Genomic DNA, 14,699 nt, shown 5'->3' on the forward strand with positions numbered 1-14,699 from the left:
AAAAAAAAAAATTATTTATTTATTTATTTTTGGCTGCATTGGGTCTTCGTTGCTGCACGTGGGCTTTCTCTAGTTGTGGCGAGCGGGCTTCTCATTGTGGTGGCTTCTCGTTGCGGATCAGGGGCTCTAGGCACACGGGCTTCAGTAGTTGTGGCTCGCAGGCTTTAGAGTACAGGCTCAGTAGCTGTGGCGCACATGCTTAGTTGCTCCGCAGCATGTGGGATCTTCCCAGGCCAGGGCTCAAACCTGTGTCCCATGCATTGGCAGGCAGATTCTTAACCACTGCGCCACCAGGGAAGTCCCTCATTCCTTCTTAATCCCTCCCATTTTGCACTGATCATTTTTTTAAAAAATAAATTTATTTTATTTTATTTATTTTATTTTTGGCTGCTTTGGGTCTTCGTTGCTGCGCGCGGGCTTTCTCTAGTTGCAGTGAGCGGGGGCCACTCTTTGTTGTGGTGCACTGGCTTCTCATTGCGGGGGCTTCTCTTGTTGCGGAGCACGGGCTCTAGGTGCGTGGGCTTCAGTAGTTGTGGCATGCAGGCTCAGTAGTTGTGGCACACAGGCTTATTTGCTCTGCGGCATATGGGATCTTCCCGGACCAGGGATCGAACCGTGTCCCCTGCATTGGCAGGTGGATTCTTAACCACTGCACCACCAGGGAAGTCCCTGCACTGATCATTTTTTGTTTTCCATCTTCTGTCATAGACAGCGCTTTTATCCCCTTCCTTAGTACCTTCTCTTCCCTCAGCTTATTTTCTAGTTCATCCTAATTCAGTTAGGTAGAAATCTAGTTTTGATAATATACTTGCCATATTCCAACATTTACTCTCTTGGTATTACAGGTCATTAATTTTTACATGAATCTCCTGGTGGAAAGAAATAAAAAACAAGGGTATCCAGCACTTTATGCATTCAGTACTTTCTTCTATCCGAAATTAAAGTCTGGGGGTTACCAAACAGTGAAAAGATGGACCAAAGGGGTCAATCTCTTTGAACAGGAACTTATTCTGGTGCCTATTCATCGGAAGGTACATTGGAGCCTGGTGGTAAGTCGAGAGGTTTAATTGTTGGAGTTTGGATAATGACTGCTTTGTTAAATGCAGGCATATCTCAGAGATATTTGCAGGGTCAGTTACAGACCACCGCTGTAAAGCAAATATCGCAATAAGGAGAGTGACATCAATTTCTTGGTTTCCCAGTGCATATAAAAGTTATGTTTACACTACACTGTAGTCTATTAAGTCTGCAATAACACTATATCTAAAAAACAATCTACGTACCTTAATTAAAAAATACTTTATTGCTAAATATTTTTTATGCTAACCATCATCTGAGCCTTCAGTGAGCTGTAGTCTTTTCACAATAGTAGCATCAGCGGTCACTGATCACAGATCACCATAACAAGTATATTAATAATGACAAAGTTTGAAATGTTGTGAAGAATTACCAAGACAGACACACAGACATGAAGTGAGCAAACACTGTTAGAAAAATGACGCTGATAGACTTGCTTAATGCAGGGTTGCCACAGACCTTCAATTTGTGAAAAATGCAGTGTCTGCAAAGCACAATAAAATGAAGTGTGCTGGTAATGAAGGCGACTCTTCTGTCTAGTGAGAGTCCCATAGTATATGTTAAATTCATACTCTGCAGTGTCCCTTCTTAGTTCTTGAGTTGAACAACTTAGAAAGCTACAAGACAGTCTGTGTAGTGGAGGAGCTTTGATTTTTAATAGGAAAGTATTTTAATACATGTGGATTATTTTATTACTCTTGTTTACAAGATGATAACGGATTCATTGTAGTAAAGGTATAAAGAAAAAGGCAAAAAAAAGTCTCATCACTCTGAGAGGACCACTAATGTTTTAAGGAATAAGTTTCTATGCCTTTCTTTAGGAATAGAAAAATATAATTTTATAGACATGGAGCTCATATCATCTGTGATGTTTTATGAAAAATGTGTCTTAGAAATCCATTCATGTTGGTACATATATATTTTTTTAAATGCTTATCTTTTTAGAAATAAAATTCTCATTTTTGTGATGGTTGTTTCTGGATGTTGCATTTTTCCATTATAGGTGATAGACCTAAGAAAAAAGTGTCTTAAATATCTGGATTCTATGGGACAAAAGGGCCACAGGATCTGTGAGATTCTCCTGTAAGTAAAGGCTTAAAAACTTCAGTGTTGCCTCATTGTGCCCTTTGTTAAGTGGTCTTTCTTCTTTCCATCCTCTAGTGGATGGTAGTCTAATGTGTAGTGAGAGCTATCTTCCTAGTTTTTCACAGCTTGACCTGAATCCATCTTTTTGTCTAAACCCCAAAATCTGATCTTAACTGAGAAATCTTATTTAATAGCATCATTGAAAACAAGTTTGTCATATGTCATAATGTAAAATATATTTGATCAGAATCCCGTGATTTGAATTAGATTTCTCTGGGATTGATACATTAGTTCTCTCAATTCTTAAGCCCACTCACTGATGTCTCTGTGCTTTCCATGATGGTTCGGTTCATCTCATAGAACCTGGAGGTAATTTTTAAGTTAAAACATGGTTTGTAGGTAACTGTTTTAATAGTAATTGCTAGAAACCTACCTTTAAAGCATAGCCATCTATTAGCTATGTAAAGTGATGACAAGAATTACACAGAGAGGAAGCAAATCAGTGAAACAAGTCTATTTTGAAACCCTTATGCTCACTGGAAGCAAATGCAGGTTCCAGTTTTTAATTTTAGTAAGGATACTTTAGTAAGGAACTCTAGTTGAATGATGTGAAGAAAAGTTAACAATAATTCAGTTCTTTCTTTTTTGATGTTGTTTTAGTGTAAAAGATCCTTTTTATTTATGGGTGTTTATCTTGAATAAATAATGTAGAGAAGAAATTTTTTAAAATCATAAGATACACCAAATTGTTTATAAAGCAGTTATTTCCTCTAGTCTTTTCTGCTTAAGATGTATGTAAAATGTGCATACATACATACGTGTGCACATAAACATACATACAATCACATACTTATGAATGTTTTCATTGGAATCATACAGCAAAATTTTGTCTGTTGCTTATAATAGGATACAAAACAACCATACTTTTATAACGTTCATACTTTTTTTTCCCTCTCTCTTTTTTAATATATGAAGAGTTCAGCTTCTTTGGGTATCTGAGGCCCACTCCCTTTCCTGATGCCCCTAGTCCAACTTTTCTCAATTTTTTTCATTATCACCTCCCCACTCCAAATTTTTTTAAAATTTAATTTCTCCATGACAAAAGAAAATAGTATTAAGGAAGAGACTTTTTTTGTTTGTTGGGTTGAGCTTTAGAGGGCTACAAACCATTGAAATATCGAAGATTTTTGCCTTCTAAGAACCAGTTTTCACCTCTCTGGGGGTGATATTGCTGCTCCCGTTGTGAGCGCATGCCCTAGCATAGCACTGGTTTCCCTTTTATGCAGGTGAGGGTGAGAACTGAGATGCCTGCATTAAATTTGATAACCCTCTGGAGATTTAGATAAAATTAAATCACTCTCAATACTTAAGTATATATCACCTAGGAATGAGGAAATTCTCTTACATAACCACAATGCCATTATCACACTTAAGAAAATTGACAGCCACTAATGTGTAATATATGATTCATGTTCTGATATCATCAGGTATCTTTTATAGCTTTTTTTTCCTAATCCAGGAAGTCAGTCAGGGTTCATGCATGTAAGTAATGTCTCTTTAGTCTCCTTTAGCTTAGAATAGTCTCCTACATTTTTTTTTTTGTTTTCCATGGCAGTGCCTTTTTTTTTTTTAAGACTCCAGGCCAGATGTCTTTTTTTTTTTTTCAGATGTCGTTTTATATCTATTTTTAAGTGAGAAAAAGCAAGTTATAGAATGAAGTACTTTTTAAAAATAGAATAAAATGTGTATTTTATTTCTTTTTTTTTTTTTTTTTTCCTGTGCGGGCCTCACACTGTTGTGGCCTCTCCCGTTGTGGAGCACAGGCTCCCGTTGTGGAGCACAGGCTCCAGACGCGCAGGCTCAGCGGCCATGGCTCACGGGCCCAGCCGCTCCGCGGCACGTGGGATCCTCCCAAACCGGGGCGCGAACCCGGTTCCCCTGCATCGGCAGGCGGACGCGCAACCACTGCGCCACCAGGGAAGCCCTAAAATGTGTATTTTAAAATGGGGTGGAGTAGAGAACTAGAAGAACAAACAGCAAACCATTAATAGTAAATATTTCCAGAGTGGTTATTATGGAGTCTTTTGCATTTTACATATTATGTTTTAATTTTTAAATATAACCATATATAATTTTTGTAATCAGAAAAAACACAAAATAAAAGATAAAAAGCCAAAAACAATCATATTTTTAAAAATCTAACAGAGATGGCTTTGAGAATGGCAGGTCTATTAAACATCACAATGTCTTTGTAGTCATAATGCTAAGTCTCCACAGGGATTCATCAATATATTCCTTCTTTGCTGTTTTTTCAGTCAGTATTTACAGGATGAAAGTAAGACCAAAAGAAATATTGACCTGAATGTTTTAGAGTGGACCCACTACAGCATGAAGCCACATGTAAGTGGTGATCATCTGTATTTCAAATACTTTTGCATTTCCTGTCAGTAGCATATTATTTAGACTTGGCTTCCTTCCTCCCCTTACTCACTCATCCTTAGGCATGCATTCTCCTGAGGTGTACATCTTCAGAATGATCACTTCTAAATCTTCAGAAATTCATTTAACCAAGTTGTTTGCTTTTAAGCCTTTATCTTGTTTCTTAAACTATAAATGTTAAATATCTGCATGTCTCAAAAAATTGAGAAAAAAACAACACAATAAATTCAAGGCAGCTACTTTTCTTGGTTGGCATTAATGGAAATTTTAAAGCTCTTGTTCAAAACTTATCTGAGAAATTTGTATATTTAGATCTTAAGGGTCCGATGCTGTGAGTCCTCAACAGTCAGGTGTGCTATTTGTGAATGTGCTTTGGATCTTGCCAGATGTGAATCTCATTCAGGGTTTAAAAATACATACATCTGGGACTTCCCTACTGGTGCAGTGGTTAAGAATCCGCCTGCCAATGCAGGGAACACGGGTTCGAGCCCTGGTCCGGGAAGATCCCACATGCCACAGAGCAACTAAGCCCATGCACCACAACTACTGAGCCTGCACTCTAGAGCCTGCGAGCCACAACTACTGAGCTCGTGTGCCACAACTACTGAAGCCCGAGCCCCTAGAGCCTGTGCTCCGCAAGAGAAGGCACCACAATGAGAAGGCTGCGCACTGCAACGAAGAGTAGCCCCCGCTCGTTGCAACTAGAGAAAGCCTGCTTGCAGAAACAAAACGCAGCCAAAAATTAATTAATTAATTAATTTCAAAATGCATACGTCTTTTAGCCCTAATGGCTCCTTTTCTTTAAAAAAAATTATTTATTTATTTATTTATTGGGCAGTGTCGGGTCTTAGTTGCGGCACGTGGGATCTTTATTGCCACATGCTGGATCTTTAGTTGCAGCAAGTGGGATCTTTTGTTGCAGCATGTGAACTCTTAGTTGCGGCATGTGGGATCGTTCCTGGACCAGGGTTTGAACCCATGCCCCCTGCATTGGGAGCATGGAGTCTTTGCCACTGGACCGCCAAGGAAGTCCCCTAATGGCTCCTTTTTAAAGTAAGCTACATGAGTTCAATTTTAGCCCTAACCTCTATATAATGGCTTGACTATCTTTATCCAAAAGCATTTTCATTTCTAAGTTGAATAATTAGAAGAGTAAGTGTTGAAATTTCCTGAGGAAAGCACAGATAAAAGAAGAGTTTGTTAGGATGAGTAACTGTGTTCTGGAATGGGAAATGTAACAAAGAAGACAAATTCTCTTCATTTGTGTGGTGGAGTCTATAGTTCTCTCCACTCTGTGAGAGATGGCTGGGTTCAGGAGAGAAGTTCGAGGTACCTACCATACGTATGGGTGGTGTGCATTTTCAGTCTTTTCCTTTTAACAATAATCATGTGTATTTTTTTGAATAAAAATTGAGTTGTTGTCATCTAGTATGTTTTCCAGCAGTGGAATTAGACTCTCTTGTACTCTTATTCCCCTTATAACTGACAACCAAAGTGTGTAAGGGGCTGGCCAAGATTAGTGCGACATGGGCTTGCGGAATGTGTGAGTTTACTTCACCTGGGCTTGCAATCCCACCACCTTTGGTTTATGGTGCCTTTAAGTGCTGCTTGCAAGCAGTAGTGTTTTTTTTTTCAGGACAGAACTGAACATCATGGCAAGATTTCCTAACTGGTTAAACCCTATAAAGAGGCTTTTTTCTTTCTCCTGCTTGCAGCTGTAGGGTTCCAAAGCAGTAGTCTTAGTTTTCCGGCTAGGGAAGACAAGTCAGACTCTGCAGTATGGAAATAGGTTAGTTGTACTGTAAGCATATCTCTGATTGAACCACACACTTAGCCATTTTCAAAATTTATGAATGCCTCTGAAACAATTCTGACTAGAATTCCTGTTCCTGGTAATAAACCTTCTTTCAATTTGGTTTATATGAGAGCTGAGAGATGGAACTCTCACTTTGCTTTTCTCTTTCCTTCTAAAAAACATTTTCCATGAAGCTCACATACTTCATGTCACGGGTTGGGTTTTTGTGCCACATAAAGACTAATTGTGTCTGTGTGTGTGTGTTTGTGTAATACCAGATTTAACATTTACCTTTATAATATTGTTTATCCATAGTAATATTTAGAAAAAGTCAAAGGAGTTTGTATTTGATGAAATTTCACCCCTTCCTCTCTTCTTTTTTTGTAATTTTAGGAGATTCCTCAACAGTTGAATGGGAGTGATTGTGGAATGTTTACTTGTAAATATGCAGATTATATCTCTAGGGACAAACCTATCACATTTACTCAGGTGAGTGGAGACCCCTCCTCATCCATTTACTTGTTACTAAACAAGATAAACTCAGAGCATGTTACCAGTGCCTGGCACACATTAAGCTGTTAATAATGGTAGCTGTGTTACTATTATTGCTGTAAACCTTGGCCATAGCCCTGCTCTTGCTAGTATCAGGGTTTGTCACTGTATCTGCTCTCACGTTTATCCTAGTCTTTGGTGACCAGTGGAGCAATTTGCATATCTCTGAACTCCAGTGTTCACTGGTTCTTGAGTATTACTAATATTTTTAGCCGAAGAAGGAGGCACATCAGAATATGTAACAGCATGGGGAAATCAGGCCTTTTGAGAACTTAAGCTGCAGGTCTAAGATGTAACTATGAATGCTGATTTTCCCTTCTGTTCTGATTATTTTTGGTTCTCCATAGCTCTGTATTTGAGTGGAAATTCAAATATGTTGGGAACTCTTGAGTATTTATAATACTCAAGTTTGTAATAGTGGATTCTCAGTCTTTTTACAACCAAGGACAACCTCCTTTAAAAAATAGTTTGCTTTAAGAGACCTCATTTTGATAGCTACCAAATTGTACATATTGAATAGTAGGACAACTAATAACCCCATTCTAAGCTTTTGAACAACATGAACTAACTAGGGCTCCCATGCTGAATTAATACAATTGGTTAGCTTCGGCAGTTTTACTAAGAATAAATATGTAATTTTTTACTACATGTTTTGAGCTATTTAAAATAATTTATGAATCCATGTGTTAAGATTTTTTAGGCCTCTTCACACTAGTTTATAGTAAAATGGTATATCCAGCTATTTATGAGGAAACTCCAGGAGTACCTCAAGGGTATCTGATTTCATCAAAAAGAGTTACAGGTGATTTTGGATTTGTCTTGCATGTTGTTGCTTTGAAAATTGGACCATGTAGTGATTATCAGTTAAAGCAGAATAATATATTAAGAAAAGCATCTAATTCTTTGATGCTTCTAAAGAAGGAGTTATTTATTCTCTGAACCTAATGACATGAGATTTGAAGGGGGGAAGTTGCTATTTGAACAGAATTGGCCATGGACAACATTTGGTATAGCACAGAGTAATTTGCAGGTTTGTTTTTTTCTTTATTTAAATAGACTTCATGTTTTTCTCATAAGAAAGAATATGTTCATTTTAGAATGTTTTGAAATACAGGTAAGTAGAAAAGTTACTTTTTGTGCCACCACTTAGCTATTTCCCTTTTTGGTACACGTTTTTGTTATGAAGTTGTTGTTGGACTCTATTGTATAATTCTGCATCCTGCTTTGATTTTCCTTAACGTAAAAATGCTTATGATACATAAAATAATACAAATAACCTCCGTTTTTTATGGCTTTGTAAGTCTGTACCATGATGCGGAAAAGTCAAGGCTTACACAAAGGACATTGACATCCTACTTTATTTACATGCTACAACTAAAGGTTGTTGACGCTGGGCACTTTCATGTGTGATGTATGTGTTACTTGTGGATTCTCTGCAGCACCAGATGCCTCTGTTCCGGAAGAAGATGGTGTGGGAAATCCTTCATCAGCAGTTGCTGTGAGAACGCCCTGCCGCAGTCCCTCCCGCTGCTGGTGGGTCTTTCACAGATGGACGTTTCCATATACCTCATGCATTGTGGGTTAAAAAGTCCCTGCATCACCTCTGTTCTCTCACAGGTACTGAGCTGTTAGAAGTGCATGAAGGCCCCTCTCTGCACCCTAGTCCTGACTTGGTGTGTGGAGAGCTGCTTGCAACTCTGTTTATAAGGCCATGCCTGCTCAGAGCCCTGGACTATCAACCCACACAAGAACAAACGCTAATTAATACTTTTTTTTTTTCCCTATGAATGTGGGAAATGCAGGATTTATTCTATGATTTTTCTGTGTGTTTGTTCACGTGTATTCATTCACTCACTCATTTGCAAACATAATGGGCAGTGGCTGTTTTCTGCTGCTCTTTTAAAGTTAACTCTAAATTTCTCATTTGAATTATTTATTTCTGAAAGGAATGTTAAGCTGCCACTCCCTGCTGAAGATCAGGAGGGAAATCAGTGGGGGGAGGAAGGGTTAATTAACTTCTCTAGCTGGAGCAGTAACTGCCGACTTGAAGCAGGAGGTCTTCTTTCTTTTGAGGCTTGAAAATGCCAGGAGAAGCGCTGTGGTGTAGGGCTCTGGTTGCCTTTCAGAGCAAGTTCCACACTACAGCATTGGCACGGTGTCATGGAAAAGTGGAACTGTGGCCAAGGAACTCTGGCTATCCAAGTGTCTTCAGAAGAGTGTCTTGGTCATCCTAAAGAGACTTCCCTTTCTGGAAATGAGGTGACTTGGCTACTCTTGAAACTGGATTTGAAGTCACTGTAAACCCTAAATCTTCATTTTGATCCCAGATCTGGTTGAGTATAAGCCTCAGATATGTAAGGGCTGGCCTGAGCTGTTTATTTCAAAAGATACTATTCAGTTTAAAGCTATTTTCCTCAAAGTTTTTTTTCTATATATAAAGCCAAAATTAAGTTTTGTACTCATTAGTATTTACATCTCCCCATTCCACCACCACTGAAATCTGTGCAAGAAAATTTAGTACTTGGCTCTGAGGTTGCCAGTTATACAGTAGTCTATTTTGCCTATGAAAGTTTGTATTTAACTGTTTTGTTCATTAAAAACCTTACAGTGGTTATGCATATTTAATTTCAGAAAGTTTAGAGTTGGTCAGAACATATTTTGCAAGATTTAGTGCCTAGTGTTGCTTTTCTGATGTAATAAAAGGTTGTCTGGCAGAACCTGAAAAGTATACGCTGATTTCTAACCCTTTCCCTACTTAAACCTCCCACACTTCTCCTCGTTCACAAAAGTAAGAGGTCAAACCAGAAAAACTGGGCATCTGTTAGCTATGAATCAACATATCTGCCATCTGGAGGCCCTGGCTTCTGGTTGCAGAGGCATACTCTTTTTTTAAAATTAATTTATTTAATTTTGGCTGCATTGGGCTTCATTGCTGTGTATGGGCTTTGTTGCGGTGAGCGGGGGCTGTTCTTTGTTGGCGGTGCGTCGGCTCTAGGCACGCGGGCTTCAGTAATTGTGGCACATGGGCTTAGTAGTTGTGGCTCGCAGGCTCTAGAGTGCAGGCTCAGTAGTTGTGGCGCATGGGCTTAGTTGCTCCGCGGCATGTGGGATCTTCCCGGACCTGCATCGGCAGGCGGATTCTTAACCACTGCGCCACCAGGGAAGCCCTACAGAGGCATACTCTTGCAGGCAGTTTTCCCTGAGATGTGTAAAAGTCTTGGTATAAGACCTGGGGCCTGTGGTGAGGATTGAAACCGCTGTGCCTACTTGATGGTCAAACCAGAGGACGTGTGCTTAGGTGATGATTTAAGAGTGAGCCAGTTGGGCTGAGTCTCCTTCAAGCTTAGGCTGTACAGAGAACCCTGCCTGCAGCCTCCGTTTCTTTCTTGAGGCTTCTGGAGCTGTGCCGGTGAGTATTGGGTTCAGGCAGTGGGCACAGCCAAGAAAGGCCAGAGATTTACTGGGTCAGCAATGCACTGAACGCCTGGTTCCCACTTGGCACTAGTAGGTTTCACCTGAGAATTTTGAACCTTGGTTAAGATTTGTTCCATGTGGGGTAAATCCTTTTAGGAATGGCAGCCCAAATGAGTGATGCTGGGGGTTAATGTATTTGTATTACAAGTATTTGGAGGGGCTTCTTAGAGCAGCATTCACTGAGCTTTCCACTAATGTGATTCTTCAGAATAGCTCTTAATAATCTTCTAAGACATAATGAAGTGATGAGAACAGAGAGTCAAGTTGGAGAATGCCATTCTACTTAACCGTGAGTTTCTGAATTTAATAGGAGATAACACAGCCATGCTTCTCTAGGCACTGACATTTCTCTGTACAGATACTTGTTGGTAACAGAGTTTTAATACCTAAACAGTTTATGAGAAAAGCAGCCAGCTACTGATAATTTGCTAATTATCAGTAGCAAATTATTAACATTAAAGCCAGTGAGAAAGATATCTATATCTCTCTATATATTTTATTGCAGTAGTTTGGGGGTTTGAAAAAAAGGTGGAGTGAACCATTGTTCTTTTTTTAGTAGGCAGTCTCTCCTAAAGATTGATGAAGAAGAAAAAAAAAACCCACAACTGTTGGTGAGCAAATGTCTTTCTCATTTTCGACCTTTGAGCCAGGAGGAGGGTGGGAGGGAAACAGACTTGGGGCATATGGAAGATGTCTGGAGAGCCCCTTATTCTACCTCAGCTACCTAAGGCTATTAGAACTTCTGATCTTTTCCTCCTAAGCACAGCTTGGGGAATGCCATGTTGAATGGTGGATGTTTGCCTGCACTGTGAGGAGTTGCTTGGTGCTGGGACCAAGGTGTGGGTGCAGGGAGAATGTGTCCTTGAAGATATATTGAACTTCAGATATAAATAAATAAATATGGTGGAGAAATTTAAGTTTGTAACAACCTTAGTACTGTAGTTAAGCTACACAGTTTAAATTGGCTTTTGTGAGGGAATTCCCTGGTGGTCCAGTGGTTAGGACTCTGCGCTTTCACTGCCGAGGGTGTGGGTTCAATCCCTGGTTGGGGAACTAAGATCCCACAAGCCGAGCGGTGCAGCCAAAACAATAAATAAAAAATTTTTTTTAAAAATTGGCTTTTGTGAACTAATTGGGAACCTAATCTCTTTATGATAGTTTCTTTAAGAAAAGCTCTAGGTACCCAATATTCAAACAAATTTTTGGTAATTGTTTGTAAGTTGGGAATCTAGGTGTCTGTATTCTTTGGTGATTTTAAAAAAAATTTATCTAATATATACAAGGAAGAGTTTGGGTGTTTGAAATAGGTGTTGATTTTATCTATCAATAAATTCATCTCTTTAATTCAGTGGCTTTCAAATATTTTTTATTGCAACTCATAGTAATAAATGTATTTTATATTGTGACCAATACACACATGCATATATTATGTGATTATATATGGACACAAAAGTTTTACAAAAAATATTACTTATCCTTACTACACAGATAGTTTTCTTTAAACAAAAATTTTTTTAAGGTGAGTTGTGACCACCACATTGATTTCTCAACCCACTAATGGATAGAAATCCAGTTTGAAAAACACTGCTCTAAATGAACTGACAGCAAAATGCAAATTATGTTCAAAACTATAATGCTTGAGACCACAAAAATACAACAAATGTGGGGTTGTTTTGAAATGAATCAATCTAAATCTAGGAAAATGGGCCAGAAGTTTTCAGACCCTCAATGGAAATATGTGGTTAAACAATCCTTGTTCTTCAGGTTTTTACATTGGAATTTCGTGAAATATGTTCAGTAGAAGTCCTATTACTTCTATGTAGGATGTAAAACAAAGGGTTCTATGGCCCAGTGAATGTGTGTACCGTGTCTTTTCCTCCTGGGGATGCATGGCAAATGTAATAAATTAACGTCTTAACCTAGTATGTCTAAAAACTTGGACGTTGAGCCCTCTGTGTTGACACCTGTGGAACTGTTTTGTGAAATACAGTTTAGCACGTGCCAGGAGAAGCAACGTAGAGTTCTTGGAAGCATATGCTTTAAATATACATTGGGGAAGTATCCCCTCTCCCCATCTCAGGCCCCCCCGCCAAGCACACACACTGCCTTCTTAAGGGTATGTGGTGATCATAGTCTGTGGTGCCACTTATATTTTTCTTTAATTTTATCAGTAATAGGTGTTCATAGTAGAAAAATAAAATACTGATAAAAGTTAAAGAATAAGAGTTCTGTAAACTCACCACCAAGAGTTAATAACTCTTAACATTAACATTCTGGTATAGATCCTGGCCTTTGGTATATACTCTGTCACGTGTGTATTAATAAGTGTGTGTGTTGTGCACGCTTGTGCAAGTATATATATATTTTTGTTATTAACAAATATGGAATCACACTATGTAGTTATATAACCCCCTTTCCACTTAATTTATGTTGAACATATTTTCATGTCAATATTGACATCTTAATTGCCGTGTAGTGTTCCAGCGTATGGTTATAACGTTATTTAATCAGTATTGTTAGACATACTGTCTTGCAGTGTTTTCAGTTATTCTCTTAGGAGAAGTTAATTAGAATCAAAATTTCTAAATTAAAGTTACATGTATTTTTTTTAAAATCAGAGATAAAAATCACCCATTAGTATTTTGACTTTTCTTCTGGTACAGGGTGATGACTTCTACCTCCATTGATTTAAGTTTTATAATATTTTTCATGTGTAGGTCTTCTGGATAAGTTCATTCTGAAGGATTTAATGTCTCATTTTAGTGGACAATTTTATCGTTATTCAACTACTTTACAAAAATCTTTTTATTATGGAAATTTTAAGATATAAACAATCATCACCACCTTTCAGCAGTTACTAAAATGTGGCTAATCTTGATTCACCTTTTTTTCATGGGAGGGGGAGAGTCTGGAGTATATTAAAGCAAAACCCAGACATGTCTTTCTACCTAAATACTTAAGAATGTCTTCCTAACGTATAATAACTTAAAAAAAAAAGCCTTTGTCATTTTTACACGTGACAAAATTAGTAAGAATTTGCCAGTACCATCTAATAGTCCATATTCAAGTTTCCCTGATGATTAAAACGTTTTATTACATTCTTCTAATCAGGATATATAGTGGGTTGAATGGTGGCCCCCCAAAACATATGTCCACATCCTTATCCTTGGAACCTGTATTGCTTTCTTTGGCAAAAGATGTGATTAAAGATCTTGAGAAAAGGAATTTATCCTGGATTGTCTGGGTGTGCCGTAAATGCAATCACATGCCATATAAGAAAGAAGCAGACAGTTTTGAGATGGATAAGGCGGAGGCGTTGAAATGGGCCTAGGCAGTGTTTATTTTTATACCCATTTTTAGGTATAAACAAAATCTGGATAAAGACACCCAAGTGTTAATGATTGGCTGGACAGGCTCTGTTGCTTTTTAATTTATAAACTTGTGTTTGGAGTTAAAAATAAAAGAAAGGAAGAGGCAATGAGACTACAGAAGCAAGAGTGGAGTGATGCTACCACAAGCCAAGGAAGCCTGGAGCCACCAGAGCTGGAAGAGCCTTCAGAGGGAACCTGGCCCTGATGACACCTTGATTCAGGCTTCTGGCTCCAAAACTGTGAGAGAATAAATTTCTGCTGTTTAAGTCCATCAAATCTGTGGTAGTTACAGCAGTCTCAGAACAGTAATATGGGATCCAGTAAAATGTACACGTTGCCGTTGGTTATTATATCTCTTGAGTCTCTTTTATTCAACAATAGTCTCCTTCCTTGTACTATTATTTATTAGAGAAACCGGGTGTTCCTATGGAAAATCCCACTTCTAAATTTGGTTTATAACTCCTTGGTGGTTTTTAACTACTTCCTCTATCCCTTGTATTTCATGTAAACTGGTAAGCTTGATCTAGAGGCTTGATCAGATTCAGGTTGAATTTATTAGGCAAGGATACTTCATTAGTGGTCATATTGTATTGTATCACATGATGCATAATGTCTACTTGTTCCACTTACTGGTACTAAGATTGATCTGTAATTCAGGCTGTCAGAGTTCCTATTCATCTTTCTCCTCTTGGTTTTAAATTTAATTGATGATCCATTATTAAGAGGTACAAAATGGTGATTTTCTAATTCTATCATTTCTCTATGCTAATTACCTTGAATTCTTCTATAAAAGAAAAATTTCTTATCAACTAATTTGGTTACCCTGAAATGCACTGCAACTAGGAAAAAATATGACTTTAAAAAATTTATTTTATTGAAATATAGTTGATTTACAATATTATATT

The 14,699-nt window shown here is 38.1% G+C and overlaps 1 protein-coding gene across 1 annotated transcript in view; it reads left to right on the forward strand.

The window, feature by feature from the left end:
* SENP2 (SUMO specific peptidase 2) overlaps positions 1–9,666 on the forward strand; it is a 32,642-nt gene extending 22,976 nt beyond the window's left edge. The window contains exons 13-17 of the mRNA XM_007116371.3: positions 846–1,049; positions 2,081–2,160; positions 4,479–4,563; positions 6,791–6,886; positions 8,389–9,666. Coding sequence (XP_007116433.2) covers positions 846–1,049; positions 2,081–2,160; positions 4,479–4,563; positions 6,791–6,886; positions 8,389–8,451 — 528 coding nt within the window. The 3' untranslated portion in view covers positions 8,452–9,666. The remainder of the gene's footprint in view (positions 1–845; positions 1,050–2,080; positions 2,161–4,478; positions 4,564–6,790; positions 6,887–8,388) is intronic.
* The last annotated feature ends 5,033 nt before the right edge of the window (positions 9,667–14,699 follow it).

This window comes from Physeter macrocephalus, chromosome 1 (assembly GCF_002837175.3).
Source record: "Physeter macrocephalus isolate SW-GA chromosome 1, ASM283717v5, whole genome shotgun sequence".
Classification (NCBI taxonomy): domain Eukaryota; kingdom Metazoa; phylum Chordata; class Mammalia; order Artiodactyla; family Physeteridae; genus Physeter; species Physeter macrocephalus.